Source organism: Panulirus ornatus, chromosome 21, assembly GCF_036320965.1.
Source record: "Panulirus ornatus isolate Po-2019 chromosome 21, ASM3632096v1, whole genome shotgun sequence".
Taxonomy (NCBI): domain Eukaryota; kingdom Metazoa; phylum Arthropoda; class Malacostraca; order Decapoda; family Palinuridae; genus Panulirus; species Panulirus ornatus.
Window position 1 is genome coordinate 17,885,185 of NC_092244.1, and position 22,307 is coordinate 17,907,491.

Below are 22,307 nucleotides of genomic sequence, written 5' to 3' on the forward strand. Positions count from 1 at the left end.
TGTAGCTCAACCAGGTATTCATTCTTCCTTAGGCTGGTAAATAAGTGGATACCAACATGGGTTAGGATAAGCACTACAGATGTTCATAAACCACTCATCTTAACAGCCACAATTTTCCTAAGGGTATTCATGAGAAAGAACATCTTTCTTTCTTTCATACTATTCGCCATTTCCCGCATTAGTGAGGTAGCGTTAAGAACAGAGGACTGGGCCTTTGAGGGAATATCCTCATCTGGCCCCCTTCTCTGGTCCTTCTTTGGGGAAAAAAGAACATATCCCTCATAAAACATCTGTAATCAACCCTTCCTGGCAGCACTATTTTATTGTCTTTTTATCATGAACAACATCTGCATTCAACAAATCAGTCTTGGAAGTGCTCAAATTTTATAATCCAGTCACAGCAGATTGGTTTTTTGATCAATGTAAAATCATAAGACATCTTCATTTTCATCAGCACTTGATTCAAGGGTAAAACTGTTACAAGACTTCCTTTATATAAAGCAAGCAAATTCCCAAGGACTACTGTGGACTGAACAATGACCTTAAGTTCAGTGCATTCAATAAAGGGAATGGATGTCATCATTTTCTATAAAAGAAAAAATGCATCTTTATACGATGTCATCTTAAGGAAGGACAGCCTTAGGGAAGGATGTTTTACTGGTTCAGCTTATATTGGTTGTCCAGCAATTAACCCAAATGAGTTAAAAATGCTGAGCATGTTGTAGTGTCTCAATTACAGGAAAAGTTTAATTATCATAAAAAACAAGATTTACAAACCTCATGATGCCAGTTGCTTTCAGAGTAGCATAAAGAATCTGTTGTACTTCTATTATCACCAGCTTCAGAATCTTGATTGCTTTTCTCATCACACATCCCATGGTTTTCCCTTGCATGCAATCTTACAGGTGATCTCACCAAATGTGACCGTTCTGGTGATGGCCCTGATGTTGCAGATGAAGAAGGGACTTGCAATGAGGGTGAAGTTAATGTTCTCTGCACAGTTCTTCTTTGATGCTTATAAGAAGTGTTGCTACAAAGATTTCTACTCTCATCTTCAGGTTTCCTCTTTGAATAGGACTGCAGGATTTCTGAAATATATGTCATCTTTATAAAACTATCTTTTTACTTACCTATTACCCTAAATTCTGCTCCCATTCACAATACATACGTTGAGTTTTGCAGATACAACTTATCATCCCTCTAAGATATCACTGCAGTCAAGAATACCAAGTGAAAATCTTCTACAATACCACACAGAACCTTAGCCATTCATTTTCCACAGAAAGTTGAGTCAGAATAGAATACTAAACCTTCATTCATACTTCAGGCTTTAAACACAAACACCTCCAGTACAAGTGATCAGTAATTACAGATGCAGTAATAAATACCAGTAAATGGCATTACCTTACCCTAACCTCTCTGGCCCAGGATTCCCATCTATTGGGCTCCCACAGTGCTCAAATAGTTGGTCATGTTCAATGGACAGGAATAAAGATCAAGAGGTGTGGTGATATTGTGTACAAGTCTGCATCAGGTGAGTTAAAGTGACTTCACATTCACATGGTAACCTCTTCCAGATGAAGTATGATATAAAAAACACTTCTAATACAATTTCACCTCTATATGCTAAGCAACTGGGCCTTTGTAACAGCACTAAACCCTTCCCATCAAAACCATTCCATAACCAATCACCAAACCCCAAGTAAAAATAGAAAGCATCAACTTCAACAGCCTATATGTAGAGATCCTCCCTCCCTTAGCACATGCAGCAATGACAAAACAGATACGTACTAAAATGATCCACACAGCACTCAACAAATCCCTTTCCAACCCATTCTTAACACAATTCCACCTTACATACATTAAAAATACACTCCTAATGCAAGTACAATTAACCCTTTCTCATCTGCATATTGGACATCATCTATCTCTCCAGCATTACAAACACAAATTCCTTGTGTTACAAGAATCCTCACACTGAAAATGCAACTCCCTCACTGAAGACACTTAACTATTCAATTTTTCTGTTCACTTAAAAAGCCCAGTGGATATGAAGGCATTCAAGAGGCTGAGGAAGCTTTTTCTTTTTTTCTAAGGTGGAAGCTCTAGTCATGTACAAAAGTCCACATCACAGAAAGGCCTTATGGACAATAGTCCACATCACAGCTAGACTTTAACCGGAGAGTTTGATGAAAGGGAAAAAAGAAAAGGCAAAGGAAAGTATTCATGACTTTTGGAGGAAGTGAAAATCCTGTCTTTTCAAAGCTATCAGGTCACAGTTATTGGGAAAGACATGAGAGGGTAGAGAGTTCCAAAACTTCGAGGTATAGGGAAAGAAACAGTTATCAAAATGGCCCACCCTTGAGTTGCCAATGGCCACACAGTAATGGAAGGGGATCCTGTGGTAGGAAGGCAAAGGTGTATGTACAAATGCAAGTCTTTACACATGTGTGGAATCATCTATTTGTATTGCACCTTGAGGATTTTTACTCATGTGGTGTCCCATCTCTTGAACATTTTTTTACTATTGTACAACTTTCTAAAATTTTGTATGCTGTACACATTTACCACTTTCTCCTTCAGTTTAATCCATTCATCTGCCACTCATACTATAGAAGTACTTCTTTTTCCTTTTCTAATATGTTCCTTGCATAATCCTATGTTTTGTCCTCTGGTTGTTTTACCTATACATCTTTCAAAGAAATGTTCATCAAAAAATGTTTACCTTCAACATCATCAATCTGGTTAAAAAATAAGAAAAAAAAAAACATTATATTCAGGTTACATCTTTCTCATCTCTTTTATATTGAACAAATTTAAGGCTTCCAAATTTTCACTGTAATCCAGCTCTTATGTCTGATACCACTTATGCTGCCATCCACTGGAACTTCTCTATTAGCTCTCTGTGCTTCTGGAAGTGCAGTGATCAAACATGAAAGGCATATTCTAGTTTTGACCCTATGCAGAATATGAATAGCTTGCTAAATATTTCCTTTTCTATTGACTTAAAAGCTTATCTACTATTTGCCAGCAGACACTTTGTCTCTCTGCTTACTCTAAGAATATGAGCCTCTGGCAACAGATTAAAGATGATGTCAACTCCCAAGTCCCTTTTACTCACAAAATCCTGAAGCCTATTTCATGCAAGTTCATATTCATATTGAGACCTTCTTTCACTTTGATCTACTGTCTTACATTACTTTAACTTGTGTCTGAATTTCATCAACCATGTATCAGACCAACTTCAGAATATGTCCAGGTCCCTTTGTAAATTGATGCAATCTTCCTTGCTTTTCACTTCTATCATAACCTTCCCATCATCTGCAAACATATCAAGAAAGGAGTCTATACCCTCTGGTTCAGTACACATGTATGAACTCCTCTCTCTAAAACTGTGCTGTCTCTCATTTAGGTAATTTCTCCTTCATAGAAATCATCCATTTGTTTCCTGATTACCTTTTTCAGGTCCCTACATATTACACTCATCAGGGAAACTGGTCTGGTCAGTGCTTATTCCTGGTCTACTTTCTTGTACACAAGTAAGACATTTGCCCTTTTCCACTCCCTTTGCCCTTTGCTTTTCTTGAGTGACATCTTGAACAATATTTCACAAAATATGTCTTACATTATCCCTTGGGATAGGAGAGAAAGAATACTTCCCACGCATTCCCCATGTGTCGTCAAAGGCAACAAAAGGGGATGGGAGCGAGGGGCTAGAAACCCTCCCCTCCTTGTATTTCAACTTTCTAAAAGGGGAAACAGAAGAAGGAGTCATGCAGGGAGTGCTCACCCTCCTCAAAGGCTCAGCCTGGGGTGTCTAAATGTGTGTGTATGTAACCACAATGAGAAAAAAGGAGAGACAGGTAGTATGTATGAGGAAAGGAACCTGGATGTTTTGGTTCTAAGTGAAACGAAGCTCAAGGGTAAAGGGGAAGAGTGGTTTGGGAATATCTTGGGAGTAAAGTTAGAGATTGGTGAGAGAACAAGAGCAAAGGAAGGAGCAGCACTACTCCTGAAGCTCTGAGTGTATGTGATAAAGTGAAGGGAAGTAAACTCTAGACTGATATGGGTAAAACCGAAAGTGGAAGGAGAGAGATGTGTGATTATTGGTGCCTATGCACCTGGGCATGAGAAGAAAGATCATGGAAGGCAAGTGTTTTGGAAGCAGCTGAGTGAGTGTGTTAGCAGCTTTGATGCAAGAGACTGGGTTTTAGTGATAGGTGATTTGAATGCAAAGGTGAGTAATGTGGCAGCTGAGGGTATAATTGGTGTACATGGGGTGTTCAGTGTTGCAAATGGAAATGGTGAAGAGCTTGTAGATTTATGTGCTGAAAAAGGACTGGTGACTGTGTATACCTGGTTTAAAAAGAGATATACATAAGTATACATATGTAAGTAGGAGAGATGGCCAGAGAGTGTTATTGGACTATGTGTTAATTGATAGGTGCGTGAAAGAGAGACTTATGGATGTTAATGTGCTGAGGGGGCAACTGGAGGGATGTCTGATAATTATCTTGTGGAGGCAAAGGTGAAGATTTATAGAGGTTTTCAGAAAAGAGGAGAGAATGCTGGGGTGAAGAGAGTGGTGAGAGTAAGTGAGCTTGGAAAGGAGACTTGTGTGAAGAAGTACCAGGAGAGATTGAGGGCAGAATGGAAAAAGGTGAGAGCCAATGACGTAAGGGGAGTGGGGGAGGAATGGGATGTATTTAGGGATGCAGTGATGGCTTGCGCAAAAGATGCCTGTGGCATGAGAAAGGTGGGAGGTGGGCAGATTAGGAAGGGTAGAGAGTGGTGTGATGAAGTAAGATTGCTAGTGAAAGAGAAGAGTGAGGAGTTTGGACAATTTTTGCAAGGAAGTAGTGCAAATGACTAAGAGATGCATAAAAGAAAGTGGCAGGAGGTTAAGAGAAAGGTGCAAGAGGTGAAAAAGAGGGCAAATGAGAGTTGGGGTGAGAGAGTATCATTAAATTTTCGGGAGAATAAAAAGATGTTTTGGAAGGAGGTAAATAAAGTGTGTAAGACAAGAGAACAAATAGGAACATCGGTAGAACATCGGTAAAGGGGGACAATGGGGAAGTAATAATAACAAGTAGTGGTGAGGCGAGAAGATGGAGAGAGTATTTTGAAGGATTGTTGAATGTGTTTGATGATAGAGTGGCAGATATAGGGTCTTTTAGCTGAGGTGGTGTGCGAAGTGAGAGGGTCAGAGAGAATGATTTCGTAAACAGAGAAGAGGTAGTAAAAGCTTTGCGGAAGATGAAAGCCGGCAAGGCGGAGAGTTTGGTTGGTACTGCAGCGGAATTTATTAAAAAAGAGGATGACTGTGTTTTTGACTGGTTGGTAAGGATATTCAATATATGTATAGTTAATGATGAAGTGCCTGGGGACTGGCAAAATGCATGCATAGTGCCATTGTTCAAAGGCAAAAGGGATAAAGTGAGTGTTCAAATTACAGAGGTATAAGTTTGTTGAGTATTCTTGGGAAATTATATGGAAGGAGATTGATTAAGAGGGTAAAGGCATGTACAGAGCATCAGATTGGGGAAGAGCAGTGTGGTTTCAGAAGTGGTATAGGATGTGTGGATCAGGTGTTTGCTTTCAACAATGTATGTCAGAAGTACTTAGAAAAACAGATGGATTTGTATGTAGCATTTATGGATCTGGAGAAGGCATACGATAGAGTTGATAGAGAAGCTCTGTGAAAGGTATTAAGATTATATGGTGTGGGGGGTAAGTTGCTAGAAGCAGTGAAAATTTTCTATCAAGGATGTAAGGCATGCATTTGAGTAGGAAGAGAGGAAAGTGATTGGTTCCAAGTGAATATCGGTTTGCTGCAGGGGTGCGTGATGCCTCCATGGTTGTTCAATTTGTTTATGGACGAGGTTGTTAGAGAGGTGAATGCAAGAGTTTTGGAGTGAGGGGCAAGTATGCAGTCTGTTGTGGATGAGAAGGCTTGGGAAGTGAGTCAGTTGTTCGCTGATGATACAGCACTGGTGGCTGATTCGAGTGAGAAACTGCAGAAGCTGGTGACTGAGTTTGGTAAAGTGTGTGAAAGAAGAAAGCTGAGAGTAAATGTGAATAAGAGCAAAGATATTAGGTTTAATAGGGTTGAGGGACAAGTAAATTGGGAGGTAAACTGCAGTGCGGTTTCAGAAGTGGTAGAGGATGTGTGGATCAGGTGTTTGCTTTGAAGAATGTATGTGAGAAATACTTAGAAAAGCAAATGGATTTGTATGTAGCATTTATGGATCTGGAGAAGGCATATGATAGAGTTGATAGAGATGCTCTGTGGAAGGTATTAAGAATATATGGTGTGGGAGGCAAGTTGTTAGAAGCAGTGAAAAGTTTTTATCGAGGATGTAAGGCATGTGTACGTGTAGGAAGAGAGGAAAGTGATTGGTTCTCAGTGAATGTAGGTTTGCGGCAGGGGTGTGTGATGTCTCCATGGTTGTTTAATTTGTTTATGGATGGGGTTGTTAGGGAGGTGAATGCAAGAGTTTTGGAAAGAGGGGCAAGTATGAAGTCTGTTGGGGATGAGAGAGCTTGGGAAGTGAGTCAGTTGTTGTTCGCTGATGATACAGCGCTGGTGGCTGATTCATGTGAGAAACTGCAGAAGCTGGTGACTGAGTTTGGTAAAGTGTGTGAAAGAAGAAAGTTAAGAGTAAATGTGAATAAGAGCAAGGTTATTAGGTACAGTAGGGTTGAGGGTCAAGTCAATTGGGAGGTAAGTTTGAATAGAGCAAAACTGGAGGAAGTAAAGTGTTTTAGATATCTGGGAGTGGATCTGGCAGCGGAAGGAACCATGGAAGCGGAAGTGGATCATAGGGTGGGGGAGGGGGCGAAAATCCTGGGAGCCTTGAAGAATGTGTGGAAGTCGAGAACATTATCTCGGAAAGCAAAAATGGGTATGTTTGAAGGAATAGTGGTTCCAACAATGTTGTATGGTTGCGAGGCGTGGGCTATCGATAGAGTTGTGCGCAGGAGGGTGGATGTGCTGGAAATGAGATGTTTGAGGACAATGTGTGGTGTGAGGTGGTTTGATCGAGTAAGTAACGTAAGGATAAGAGAGATGTGTGGAAATAAAAAGGGCGTGGTTGAGAGAGCAGAAGAGGGTGTTTTGAAATGGTTTGGGCACATGGAGAGAATGAGTGAGGAAAGATTGACCAAGAGGATATATGTGTCGGAGGTGGAGGGAACGAGGAGAAGTGGGAGACCAAATTGGAGGTGGAAAGATGGACTGAAAAAGATTTTGTGTGATCGGGGCATGAACATGCAGGAGGGTGAAAGGCAGGCAAGGAATAGAGTGAATTGGATCGATGTGGTATACCGGGGTTGACGTGCTGTCAGTGGATTGAATCAGGGCATGTGAAGCGTCCTGGATAAACCATGGAAAGTTGTGTGGGGCCTGGATGTGGAAAGGGAGCTGTGGTTTCGGGCATTATTGCGTGACAGCTGGAGACTGAGTGTGAACGAATGGGGCTTTTGTTGTCTTTTCCTAGTGCTATCTCGCACACATGAGGGGGGAGGGGGATGGTATTCCATGTGTGGCGAGGTGGCGATGGGAATGAATAGGGGCAGACAGTGTGAATTGTGTGCATGGGTATATAAGGTATGTGTCTGTGTGCGTATATATATGGGTACATTGAGATGTATAGGTATGTATATTTGCGTGTGTGGGCATGTGTGTGTGTACGTTGTGTATGGGGGTGGGTTGGGCCATTTCTTTTGTCTGTTTCCTTGTTTTTTTTTTTTTTTTTTTTTTTCCAAAAGAAGGAACAGAGGGGGGCCAGGTGTGGATATTCCACTAAGGCCCAGTCCTCTGTTCTTAACGCTACCTCGCTAACGCGGGAAATGGCGAATAGTTTAAAAAAAAGAAAAAAAAAATATATATATATGTAAATATGTATGTACATGTATGTATATGCTGAAATGTATAGGTATGTATATATGCGAGTGTGGACGTTTATGAATATACATGTGTATGTGGGTGGGTTGGGCCATTCTTTCATCTGTTTCATTGTGCTACCTCACTAACGCAGGAGACAGAGACTAAGTATAACATAAAAATAAAATGTCTCACATATCTGCTCGCATCTTCAGCAAATAATATGAAATTTCATCAGGACCAGGAGCCTTCAATGGGTCAAGTTCTTTTCATGTTCTCTTTATGTCCTTACTAAATATGTCAATCCTTTCATTCTCCCAATTCCATCTTGTTGGTGTTGGGACTACATTGTCTTCCACTGTGAAAACACTTTTTTACCATTTATTCAGTTCCTTCTATATACATATCCTTACATCATCCTCCACAGTCCTTCCATCTGAATCCCATAGCCTGATTATCTGCTCTTTAACTTTCTGATGAATATGGCTGCAGTGCTTCACTGCCTATCTCAAAGATTCTTTGCTTTTTGACATCTTTTATCTATTCATCCTTTCCTCTTTCTTAATTAACTATTTGCAATTACCGATATATGAATCACTTGGAAAGAGTTCTAAACTCATGTGCCCTGCCTCTAGTTTTTCTTTTACCATTAAGACAACTTTCTAATCTTTGTAAGAAGCCAGCACTTTCTGTCTCGTGATTTTGACCATTCCAACCATCTACTAACCTTATACTAACCAATATTTCTTTATAACCTTCTTAACAAGCCTCTTTCTCAGCTTCTTATCACTGCCTGGTAACTCTGGCACTGCATCTTGTGAAAAACTGTTTACTATCAACATTATCCAGTCGATTTAAGAAAAAGACTTATTCCACCCCTCTCTCTTTTCTCCTCCAAAATGGACAGCTGTTTCACCTTCAGCAAGTCAATGTGGATCAGCTCTAACAATTCATGTGCCATCTTGGTTGCCTTTCTCTGGAGCCTCTCAATCATATCCCTGTGCTTCTCTCCTAATTCTACATTTGTAACTTTCTTTGACTATTCAAAGTCTTGCCTTAAGCCTATGACAGCCTTTCACTCTCAAGATGAGATTCTCTACCTAGGGGATTTCAATGTTCATCATAGGGAATGACTGAACTCCTTCCATACTGATGATGGGAGGATTGAAGCCCTTAAATTCTCCATTCTCAGTGATCCAAAGCAAATTGTCACATACCCCACCCATATTCCTAACCACTATGATCAGTTTTCTAATATTCTGGAGCAGTCTCCTTCTTGCTGTAGCTACACAATTTCACCCCCAATTAATCCATCTGACCACACTCTCATAAATTAATCTATTTCAATGGCACCTCCCCCTCCAGCAGCCTCTTTCAAAGATAAATAATGGCAGATCAACAAAGCTGACAGGAATAATTAGTGAAAATTCCTTTATGACTTTCCTTGGGTGAATTACTGTCTACTATGTATTGATGCTTGTGTCTCTGCCAGACACATAGCAGAGATTATTCCTTAAGGAATGGTAGCATTTATCCCCTCTCCTCCAAGATAACTTCTTCCTCAAATCCATGATTCAACCGTTCCTGTTCTCAAACCATTCAGGCAAGGAATTAGGCATATCAGGCTTGGAAAAACTCTAATTCCTCCAATTCTCATTCAGCATTTATCACTGCCTGCAGTCATAGCAAGTACATTATCCGTGAGACAAAGTGCTCCTTTATTCAAAGGAACTGCGATAACCTCTCCTCTCCATCTAGTGATAGGTCTTTCCAGTCTTCAGCCATGGGCATCACTAACAACTTCTGTCACTTGACCTTTCCTTCACTTTTCACTCTGACGATACTAAAGCTGTCTCTCACGTACATAAAACAACTCTCTCTGGTTCTCGTGTCTCCCCTAACTCTACCTTAGATGACTATCATTCTTTCGGCCTTCTGATGTCCCTCTTACTAATCCTATGCCCCTCCCTGTAAAGTATTTTCAAACAATCTGAAAAGTGCTTCTCTTTCTGGACACAAGCAAGGATTATGCACCTGATGGCATCATTCCCCATGTACTGAAAGAGTGTGCTGCCAAACTTGTTCCTGTGCTTGTTCATCTGCTCCATTTCTGTTTAAAAACCAGAACAAGAGGAGACCAAAATGGAGATGGAAGAATGGAGTGAAAAAGATTTTGATCAATCAGGGCCTGAATATGCAAGGGGTTGAAAGACATGCTCAGGACAGAATGAACTGGAATGATGTGGTACACAGGGGTCAATGTGCTTTCAATGGACTGAAGTAGGGCATGTCATGTGGTTGGGGTAAACCATGGAAAGGTCTGTGGAGTCTGGTTGTGGATAGGGGCTGTGGTTTTGGTGCAATACACATGACAGCTAGAAAATGGATGTGAATGAATGTAGCCTTTCATCATCTGTTCCTCAAACTAAATATCATCCTCAAGCATTTCAATTCATATGTCAACTCTCTTCCATTCTTCTGCATTCAGGTGCAAAGAATTACATCCATACAACAATTCTGCTTCCTTGATTTGATCCACTGATATGTCTGTCCCACTGCTACTGTGGTCTGGCGTATATAAACTCATCAATTCCCCCCACTTCTCCCTCTTAATGGGAATGATCATGGGTAAGGTCACCCAGAAGAATTGGGCCAGCTAGGGAAACAAACTGTATCTGTTTTCCATGTAGTGATGGATGTACTCAAAAAGAATGACAGAGTGGGAGTCAGAAAATACAAAAGAAGGAAAGAAGCTCCACAATTTAGCTATGAAAGGAAAAAAAAGCAAACAATGTCAGTGAATATTGTATCAAAACTTTATGTCATATTCATGACACTTATAATACCTCCATCAAAATCATATCTAGCAGCAAAGCTATCCATAACCCTAACATATTTAATCAGGTAAGTAAATAAGCAATAAGTATAGATATCCTTATATTTCTAAGCTAATGCTTGAACTGGCAACAAATGCCAACCAGCCTCCTAAATTTTCAAGTTAGGATTAATTATACATGCTATCCATAATCATTAATTGACAGCATTCATTATCAATTCAACAAAGTTTGGTAAATCAGTTGGCCTTCATTATCAGTTCAGGCATTACTTTGGAAAAAGCAAAAAGACAGAATAAAGATTACAAAATGTATTTTCAGTTACACTCTGTCATACATAAAAGTGTAAACAGAATAAGTCAAGAGCCGGGAAGCAAAATCTGGAATATTCTTTTTTAAAAAGCACAAGATAAGCAACTGAATCTACCACTCACTATGGAGCAGTGTAATTAGACATGATTTTACACTGAGTTAGCAATTAGCATGAATAATGAGTTAATTAGGTTAGTTCACTTACTACTAGAGTGTGCTCTAAGGTGATCAGAGAGGATTAAGCCCTTAACCTGAAGTCCTTCAGCAGTATGCAGGAGTGAGGCCAAACCAGAGTGTGCTACTCTCACTGTTCCTGCATACATGTAGTCCAATATAGCTTCCAAATCCTCCTTTGGTACATCCTGCAAGGTGTATCACAACTGATTAGAAAATATATATTAATTATGAACCTTCTTTCTGCCTTTGGACATAAGAACTGAATAGACATAGTTATCATCTGTCTGTAAGTGTAGCAGCATATATGGCCATCAAATGGGAGTAAAACTAACCAAGAAAATGCTTAACTCATCCTCAAATAACCAGCCACTAGAAGCTTATCACCAATAAATAAAGTTTTATCTCCTGATCCAGACACTGCTTTGATCAACTAGCTGTTAACCTCTCTCCTACATTGCTAATAGCTCATTGCATTACATAAATGTAGCCAGCTTTTCAGACATTTCTATTCAAAGATTTAAAAAGAAAGTGACAACAGAATGGGTTTGTACATTTTCTATATATAAAGAAGGATGTTTCTGACTCACAGTAGATTTTTGTGCTTGACAATCAACAGGAAACATTTGAGCCTATAATAAAGAAGTATGCCATTCCCAATAAAGGAGAAAGATACAAGTTCAAATCACTGTGCAAGTGCTGTGGCCATTACTATAATCCAGAAGGTGAAAGAAACATAGGCACTTTAACTCACACGCTAGTTTATTCAGTAAGATTCATTTACAATAAGACCAAATAACATATACCAACAAAAATGCAATCTTCAACAGAGGAACTAACAAAAAACAATCTTCAATAGCATTCCTGAAAGAAAGGGTGGGTAATGAGGCAACTGATGATATAACTGGAGGACATACGGTCTCTGGTGTGAATAATAATATCAATAAGCTTATTGTGTTATGTGCTGAAAGAGATATGGTGATAGTAAATATTTGGTTTAAGAAAATATTTACATGTATGTAAGTTAGGAATAAATGTGAATAAGAGCAAGGTTATTAGGTACAGTAGGGTTGAGGGTCAAGTCAATTGGGAGGTAAGTTTGAATGGAGCAAAACTGGAGGAAGTAAAGTGTTTTAGATATCTGGGAGTGGATCTGGCAGCGGATGGAGCCATGGAAGTGGAAGTGAATCATAGGGTGGGGGAGGGGGCGAAAATCCTGGGAGCCTTGAAGAATGTGTGGAAGTCGAGAACATTATCTCAGAAAGCAAAAATGGCTATGTTTGAAGGAGTAGTGGTTCCAACAATGTTGTATGGTTGCGAGGCGTGGGCTATGGATAGAGTTGTGCGCAGGAGGGTGGATGTGCTGGAAATGAGATGTTTGAGGACAATATGTGGTGTGAGGTGGTTTGATCGAGTAAGTAATGTAAGGGTAGGAGAGAGGTGTGGAAATAAAAAGAGTGTGGTTGAGAGAGCAGAAGAGGGTGTTTTGAAATGGTTTGGGCATATGGAGAGAATGAGTGAGGAAACATTGACCAAGAGGATATATGTGTCGAAGGTGGAGGGAACGAGGAGAAGTGGGAGACCAAATTGGAGGTGGAAAGATGGAGTGAAAAAAATTTTGAGTGATCGGGGCCTGAACATGCAGGAGGGTGAAAGGTGGGCAAAGAATAGAGTGAATTGGATCGATGTGGTATACCAGGGTCGTCGTGCTGTCAATGGATTGAACCAGGGCATGTGAAGCGTCTGGGATAAACCATGGAAAGTTCTGTGGGGCCTGGATGTGGAAAGAGAGCTGTGGTTTCGGGCATTATTGCATGACAGCTAGAGACTGAGTGTGAACGAATGGGGCCTTTGTTGTCTTTTCCTAGCACTACCTCGCACACATGAAGGGGAAAGGGGGATGTTATTCCATGTGTGGCGAGGTGGCGATGGGAATGAATGAAGGCAGACAGTGTGAATTGTGTGCATGTGCATATATGTATGTGTCTGTGTGTGTATATATATGTGTACATTGAGATGTATGGGTATGTATATTTGCGTGTGTGGACGTGTATGTATATACATGTGTATGGGGGTGGGTTGGGCCATTTCTTTCGTCTGTTTCCTTGCGCTATCTCGCAAACGCGGGAGACGGCGGCAAAGCAAAATAATAAAAAATAATGTATATATGAGTGAGTGGGGGTGAGGGTTTACAGGCATTAATGAATTGTGTTGTGACAGAAGTACAAAAGAGAGGTAACATGCTAAAAAGGGCAGCACATGCAATGTCTGATCAGTTCTTAACAGAAGCATGAATAAGTTATTTAAAGGTTCAGGGAAAGTGGGTGTAAGATATGTGTGTAAAGAGTAAAGGAACTGAGCAAGCTTTGAAAAGTGGCCTGCATAAAGAGATATTAAAAGAGACAGCAAAAAATGGAAAAAGCTGAGAGAAAATGAAACTAAAGGGATAGAAAAGGAGTGAGAGATATTCCAGACATAGTGCTTAAGCATAAAAATCAAGTGTGTGGTATGCAGGACTCCGGTGGTGTAGGGGTTAGCATTGCTGACTGTGGTGCATTCAAGAGCCGCCCAGGGTCGAGCACATAGGTTGCTGCAGTCAGTCAAAGTCAACCCAGCTGTTCATTCACCCCAAGGGTTGGTACACAAAATAGGTACCTGGCTCAGGCTAGGATAAAGGCGAGTGTTCAAACAATAGAAGCATAAGTCTGTTGAGTACTCCTGGGAAATTATATGGGAAGGTATTGATTGAGAGGGTCAAGGCATGTACAGAGCATCAGATTGGGGAAGAGCAGTGTGGTTTCAGAAGTGGTAGAGGATGCGTGGATCAGGAGTTTTCTCAGAAGAATGTGTGAGAAATACTTAAAAAAGCAGATGGATTTTTAATGTAGCACTTATGGACCTGGAGAACGCATATGATAGGCTTGATAGAGATGCTTTACAGAAGGTCTTAAGAGTATATGGTGTGGGAGGTAAGTTGGAAGAAGCAGTGAAAAGATTTTACCAAGGATGTAAGGCATGTGTATGAGGAGGAAGAGAGGAAAGTGAATGGTTCCCAGTGAACGTCAGTCTACAGAAGGGGTGTGTGATGTCCACATGGTTGTTTAATATGTTTATGGAAGGAGTGGTTAGTGAGGTAAATGCAAGTTTTGGAAAGAGGGGCGAGTATGCAGTCTGTTGGGAATGAGAGGACCTGGGAAGTGAGTCAGTTGTTGTTCGCCAATGATAATGCGAGAGTGGCTGATTCAAGTGAGAAACTATAGAAGTTGGTGACTGGGTTTGGAAAAGTGTAAGAAAGGAGAAAGTTGAGAGCAAATGTGAATAAGAGCAAGGTTATCAGGTTCAGTAGGGTTGAGGGACAAGTCAGTTAGGACATAAGTTTGAATGGAGAAACGTTAGCGGAAGTGAAGTGTTTTAGATATCTGGGAGTGGACTTAGCAGCAGATGGAACCATGGAAGCAGAAGTGAGTCACGGGGTGGGGGAGGGGGGCAAAGGTTCTGGGAGCAACTAAAAATGTGTGGAAGGAGAGAACATTATCTTGGAGAGCAAAAATGGGTATGTTAGAAGGAATAGTAGTTCCAATAATGTTATATGGTTGTGAGGCATGGGATACAGATAGGGTTGTGCAGATGAGGGTGGTTATCTTGGAAATGAATGTTTGAGGATAATGTGTGGGGTGAGGTAGTTTGACGAAGTAAGTAATGAAGGTAAGAGAAATTTTCATTATTTTGCTTTGTCGCTATCTCCCGCGTTTGCGAGGTAGCGCGAGGAAACAGACGAAAGAAATGGCTCAACCCACCCCCATGCACATGTATATACATACACGTCCACACACGCAAATATACATACCCATATATCTCAATGTACACATATATATACACACACAGACACATACATATGTACACATGCACACAATTCAAACTGTCTGCCTTTATTCATTCCCATCGCCACCTCGCCACACATGGAATAACATCCCCCTCCCCCCTCATGTGTGCGAGGTAGCGCTAGGAAAAGACAACAAAGGCCCCATTCGTTCACACTCAGTCTCTAGCTGTCATGCAATAATGTCTGAAACCACAGCTCCCTTTCCACATCCAGGCCCCACAGAACTTTCCATGGTTTACCCCAGATGCTTCATATGCCCTGATTCAATCCATTGACAGCACGTCGACCCCGGTATACCACATCGATCCAATTCACTCTATTCCTCGCACACCTTTCACCCTCCTGCATGTTCAGGCCCTGATCACTCAAAATTTTTTTCACTCCATCTTTCCACCTCCAATTTGGTCTCCCACTTCTCCTCGTTCCCTCCATCTCTGAAACATATATCCTCTTGGTCAATCTTTCCTCACTCATTCTCTTCATGTGACCAAACCATTTCAAAACACCCTCTTCTGCTCTCTCAACCACGCTCTTTTTATTTCCACACATCTCTCTTACCCTTACATTACTTACTCGATCAAACCACCTCACACCACATATTGTCCTCAAACATCTCATTTCCAGCACATCCACCCTCCTGTGCACAACTCTATCCATAGCCCACGCCTCGCAACCATACAACATTGTTGGAACCACTATTCCTTCCAACATAGCGGAGATAAAAAAAGTGTGGTTGGGAGAGCAGAAGAGGGTGTGTAGAAATGGTTTGGACATAAGGAGAGAATGAGAGAGGAAAGATTGACAAAGAGGATATATGTTTCAGAGGTGGAGGGAACAAGTAGAAGCATGAGCCCAAATTGGAGGTGGAAGGACAGAGAGAGAAAAGATTTTCAGTGATCGAGGCCTAAACATAGCAGAGGGTGAGAGGCATGCAATGAATAGAGTGAACTGAAACGATGTGGTATATTGAGGTCAATGTGCTGTCAATGGACTGAAGCAGGGCACATGAAACATCTATGGTAAACCATGGAAAGGTCTGTGGGGCCTGGATGTAGATAGGGAGCTCTGATTTCAGTGCATTATTGCACATGACATCTAGAAGCTGCGTGTGGATGAATGTGGCCTTTTCTGTCTGTTTTCCTGCAATGCCCCACTGAAGTAGTGGGTAGGTAGCGATGCTGTTTCCTGTGGGACTGGGTAGTGCCAGGAATGGCTTAAGGCAAGTATGAATAGGTACATACGTGTATATATATGTATATGTCTGTGTATGTGTATGTACGTTTATGGGTATTTTGTTGGTATATATATGTATGCTTATGGGTATATGTTGATATGTATATGTATACATATGTGTACAAGAGTGAATGGACCATTCTTCATCTGTTATATGGAGCTACCTCACCGACGTAGGAAACAGCAATTGGGTATAAAGAAATATATCCCTGGGGATAGAGGAGAAAGAATACTTCCCATGTATTCCCCGCGTGTTGTAGAAGGCGACTAAATGGGGTGATAGCGGAGGGCGAGAAACACTCCCCTCCTTGTATTTAACTTTCTAAAAGGAGAAACAAAAGGAGTCTTGCGGGGAGTGCTCATCCTCCTCGAAGGCTCAGACTAGGGTGTCTATATGTGTGTGGATGTAACCAAGATGAGAAAAAAAAGGAGAGATAGGTACTATGTTTGAGGAAAGGAACCTAGATGTTTTGGCTCTGAGTGAAATGTAAATATAAATGAGGATTGGTGGAATGCATGCATAGTGCCACTGCACAAAGGGGAAGAGGATAAAAAGGCGAGTGTTCAAATTACAGACGTATAAGATTGTTGAGTATTCCTGGTAAATAATATGGGAGGGTATTGATTGAGAGGGTGAAGGCATGTAAAGAGCATCAAATTGGGGAAGAGCAGTGTGGTTTCAGAAGTGGGAGATGTGTCGATCAGGTGTTTACTTTAAAGAATATATGTGAAAAATACTTAGAAAAACAGATGGATTTGCATGTAGCATTTATGGATCTGGAAAAGGCATATGATAGGGCTGAAAGAGATGCTTTGTGGAAGGTACTAAGAGTATGTGGTGTGGGAGGTGAGTTGCTAGAAGCAGTGAAAAGTTTTTACCAAGGATGTAAGGCATGTATACAAGTAGGAAGAGAGGAAAGTGATTGGTTCCCAGTGAATGTCAGTTTGCAACAGAGGTGTGTGATATCTCCATGACTGTTCAATTTGTTTATGGATGGGGTGGTTAGGGAGGTGAATGCAAGAGCTTTGGAGAGAGGGGCAAGTATGCAGTCAGTTATGGATGAGAGGGCTTGGGAAGTGAGTCAGTTGTTGTTCGCTGATGATACAGCACTGGTAGCTGATTCGGGTGAGAAACTGCAAAAGTTGTCGACTGAGCTTGGTAAAGAGAAAATGTAAATAAGAGCAAGGTTATTAGGTTCACTAAGGTTGAGGGATAAAATAATTGGGTGGTAAGTTTGAATGGAGAAAAAAAGGAGGAAGTGAAGTGTTTTAGATATCTGAGAGTGGATTTTGCAGTGGATGGAACCATGGAAGCGGAAGTGAGTCACAGGGTGGGGTAGGGGGCGAAAGTCCTGGAAGTGCTGAAGAATGTGTGGAAGGTGAGAACATTATCTCAAAGAGCAAAAATGGGTATGTTTGAAGGAATAATAGTTCCAACAATGTTATATGGTTGCGAGGCATGGGCTATAGATAGGGTGGTGAGGAGGAGGGTGGATAAGTTGGAAATGAAATGTTTGAGGACAATATGTGGTGTGAAGTGGTTTGATCGAAAAAGTAATGAAAGGGTAAGAGAGATGTGTGGTAATGAAAAGAGTGTGGTTGTGAAAGCAGAGGAAGGTGTGTTCAAATGGTTTGGTCACATGGAAAGAATGAGTGAGGAAAGATTGACAAAGAAAATATATGTTTCTGAGGTGGAGGGAACGATAAGTGGTAGACCAAATTAAAGGTGGAAGGATGGGGTGAAAAAGATTTTGAGCGATCAGAGCCTGAACATACAGGAGGGTGAAAGGTGTGCAAGGAAAAGAGTGAATTGGAACGATATGGTATACCGGGGTCAATGTGCTGTCAATGGATTGAACCAGAGCATGTGAAGTGTCTGGGGTAAACCATGGAAAGTTTTGTGGGGCCTGGACGTGGAAAGGGAACTGTGGTTTCGGTGCATTACACATGACAACTAGAGACTGAGCGTGAACAATATGGATGAAGGCAGCAAGTATGAATATGTACATGTGTATATATGTATATGTCTGTGTATGTATATGTAGGAGGTGATAACAAGTAGTGGTGATGTGAGAAGGAGATGGAGTGAGTATTTTGAAGGTTTGTTGAATGTGTTTGATGATAGAGTGGCAGATATAGGTTCTTTTGGTCGAGGTGGTGGGCAAAGTGAGAGGGTTAGGGAAAATGATTTGGTAAACAGAGAAGAGGTAGTAAAAGCTTTGCGGAAGATGAAAGCCGGCAAGGCAGCAGGTTTGGATGGTATTGCAGTGGAATTTATTAAAAAAGGGGGTGACTGTATTATTGCCTGGTTGGTAAGGTTATTTAATGTATGTATGACTCATAGTGAGGTGCCTGAGGATTGGCAGAATGCATGCATAGTGCCATTGTACAAAGGCAAAGGGGATAAGAGTGAGTGCTCAAACTACAGAGGTATAAGTTTGTTGAGCATTCCTGGTAAATTATATGGGAGGGTATTGATTGAGAGGGTGAAGGCATGTACAGAGCATCAGATTGGGGAAGAGCAGTGTGGTTTCAGAAGTGGTAGAGGATGTGTGGATCAGGTGTTTGCTTTGAAGAATGTATGTGAGAAATACTTAGAAAAGAAAATAGATTTGTATGTAGCATTTATGGATCTGGAGAAGGCATATGATAGAGTTGATAGAGATGCTCTGTGGAAGGTATTAAGAATATATGGTGTGGGTGGCAAGTTGTTAGAAGCAGTGAAAAGTTTTTATCGAGGATGTAAGGCATGTGTACGTGTAGGAAGAGAGGAAAGTGACTGGTTCTCAGTGAATGTACATTTGCGACAGGGGTGTGTGATGTCTCCATGGTTGTTTAATTTGTTTATGGATGGGGTTGTTAGGGAGGTGAATGCAAGAGTTTTGGAAAGGGGCAAGTATGAAGTCTGTTGGGGATGAGAGAGCTTGGGAAGTGAGTCAGTTGTTGTTCGCTGATGATACAGCGCTGGTGGCTGATTCATGTGAGAAACTGCAGAAGCTGGTGACTGAATTTGGTAAAGTGTGTGAAAGAAGAAAGTTAAGAGTAAATGTGAATAAGATCAAGGTTATTAGGTACAGTAGGGTTGAGGGTCAAGTCAATTGGGAGGTAAGTTTGAATGGAGAAAAACTGGAGGAAGTAAAGTGTTTTAGATATCTGGGAGTGGATCTGGCAGCGGATGGAACCATGGAAGTGGAAGTGGATCATAGGGTGGGGGAGGGGGCGAAAATTCTGCGAGCCTTGAAGAATGTGTGGAAGTTGAGAACATTATCTCGGAAAGCAAAAATGGGTACGTTTGAAGGAATAGTGGTTCCAACAATGTTGTATGGTTGCGAGGCATGGGCTATGGATAGAGTTGTGCGCAGGAGGATGGATGTGCTGGAAATGAGATGTTTGAGGACAATGTGTGGTGTGAGGTGGTTTGATCGAGTAAGTAACGTAAGGGTAAGAGAGATGTGTGGAAATAAAAAGAGTGTGGTTGAGAGAGCAGAAGAGGGTGTTTTGAAATGGTTTGGTCACATGGAGAGAATGAGTGAGGAAAGATTGACCAAGTGGATATATGTGTCGAAGGTGGAGGGAACGAGAAGTGGGAGACCAAATTGGAGGTGGAAAGATGGAGTGAAAAAGATTTTGTGTGATCGGGGCCTGAACATGCAGGAGGGTGAAAGGAGGGCAAGGAATAGAGTGAATTGGATCGATGTGGTATACCGGGGTTGACGTGCTGTCAGTGGACTGAATCAGGGCATGTGAAGCGTCTGGGGTAAAACATGGAAAGCTGTGTAGGTATGTACATTTGCGTGTGTGGACGTATGTATATACATGTGTATGGGGGTGGGTTGGGCCATTTCTTTCGTCTGTTTCCTTGCGCTACCTCACAAACGCGGGAGACAGCGACAAAGCAAAAAAAAAGAAAAAAAAAGTATATGTAAGCATACATTGAAATGTATATACATGTGTATGTCAGTGGATTGGGCCATTCTTTCATCTGTTTCCTTGTGCTACCTCGCTAATGCGAAAGACAGTGATTAAGTATGACACATGAATAGAATACAGAATACATATAAATATAAATATATCTCTGCTATCACCTTTTTCCATTCTGCACTCAATCTCTCCCGGTACTTCCACACACAAGCCTCCTTTTGAAGCTCACTTACTCTCACCACTCTTTTCTCCCCAATATCCTTCTTTTCTGAAAAGCTTTACAATTCTTCACCTTTGCCTCAAGAAGATAATGATCAGACATCCCTCCTCCAAGTTGCCCCTCTCAGCACATTAACATCCAAAAGTCTCTCTTTAATGCATCTATCAATTAACATGTAATCCAATAACACTCTCTGGCCATCTCTCCTACTTACATATGTATACTTATGTATATCTCTCTTTTTAAGCCAGGTATTCCCAATCACCAGTCCTATTTCAGCACAAAAATCTACAAGCTCTTCACTATTTCCATTTACAACACTGAACACCCAATATGCACCAATTATTCCCTCAACTGCCACATTACTCCCCTTTGCATTAAAATCACCCGGTCTCATGCACTAAAGCTGTTATATGTATATTGAAAGTTGAGAGTATATGTGAATAAGAGCAAGGTTATTAGGTACAGTCGGGTTGAGGGACAATTTAATTGGGAGGTAAGGTTGAATGAAGAAAAATTGGAGGAAGTGAAGTGTTTAAGATATCTTGGAGTGGATTTGGCAGCGGGAGAAACCATGGAAGAGGAAGTGAGTCACAGGGTGGGGGAGGAGGCAAAGATTCTGAGAGCATTGAAGAATGTGTGGAAGGTGAGAACATTATCTCGGAAAGCAAAAATGGCTGTGTTTGAAGGAATAGTGGTTCCAACAATGTTATATGGTTGCAAGGCATGGGCGATAGATAGGGTTGTGCGGATGAGGGTGAATGTGTTGGAAATGAGATGTTTGAGGACAATATATGGTGTGAGGTGGTTTGATCGAGTAAGTAATGAAAGGGTAAGAGAGACGTGGGTAATATAGAGTATGCTTGACAGAGCAGAAGAGGGTGTATTGAAATGGTTTAGTCACATAGAGAGAATGAGTAAGGAAAGATTGACAAAGAGGATATATGTGTCAGAGGTGGAGGGAACAAGGAGAAGTGGCAGACCAAATTGGAGGTGGAAGGATGGAGTGAAAGAGATTTTGAGCGATCGGGGCCTGAAAATGCAGTTGGGTGAAAGGTGTGCAAGGAATAGAGTGAATTGGAACAATTTGGTATACCGGAGTCGATGTGCTGTCAATGGATTGAACCAGGGCATGTGAAGTGTCTGGGGTAAACCATGGAAATTTTGTTTGGCCTGGATGTGGAAAGGGAGCTGTAGTTTCAGTGCATTATACATGATAGCTAGAGACTGAGTGTGAACAAATTTGGCCTTTTGTTGTTTTTTCCTAGCACTACCTCGTGCATATGAGGGGGGAGGGGGTGTGTCATTTCATGTGTGGTGGGGTGGTGATGGGAATTAATCAGGGAAGACAGTATGAATTACATACATGTGTATATATGTATATGTCTGTGTGTATATATGTGTATACATTGAGAAGTATAGGTAGGTATATGTGCGTGTGTGGACATGTATATATATACATGTGTATGTCACATATCCAAACACGCAAATATACATACCTATACATCTCAACGTATACATATATATACACACACAGACATATACATATATACACATGTACATAATTCGTACTGTCTGCCTTTATTCATTCCCATCGCCACCTCGCCACACATGTAATAACAACCCCCTCCCCCCTCATGTGTGCGAGGTAGTGCTAGGAAAACACAACAAAGGACCCATTCATTCACACTCAGTCTTTAAATGTCATGTAATAATGCACCGAAACCACAGCTCCCTTTCCACATCCAGGACCCACGCAACTTTCCATGGTTTACCCCAGACGCTTCACATGCCCTGATTCAATCCACTGACAGCACATCAACCCCGGTATACCAGATCGATCCA

The 22,307-nt window shown here is 41.2% G+C and overlaps 1 protein-coding gene across 6 annotated transcripts in view; it reads right to left on the minus strand.

The window, feature by feature from the left end:
- The window catches only part of LOC139756393 (uncharacterized), a 620,019-nt gene that overhangs the window by 502,230 nt on the left and 95,482 nt on the right, over positions 1 to 22,307 (minus strand). For all 6 annotated transcript variants that reach the window (XM_071675803.1, XM_071675802.1, XM_071675800.1 and 3 more), the window contains exons 4-5: positions 11,237 to 11,393; positions 778 to 1,088 (exon numbers count right to left, since the gene is read on the minus strand). In XM_071675803.1, coding sequence (XP_071531904.1) covers positions 778 to 1,088; positions 11,237 to 11,393 — 468 coding nt within the window. The remainder of the gene's footprint in view (positions 1 to 777; positions 1,089 to 11,236; positions 11,394 to 22,307) is intronic.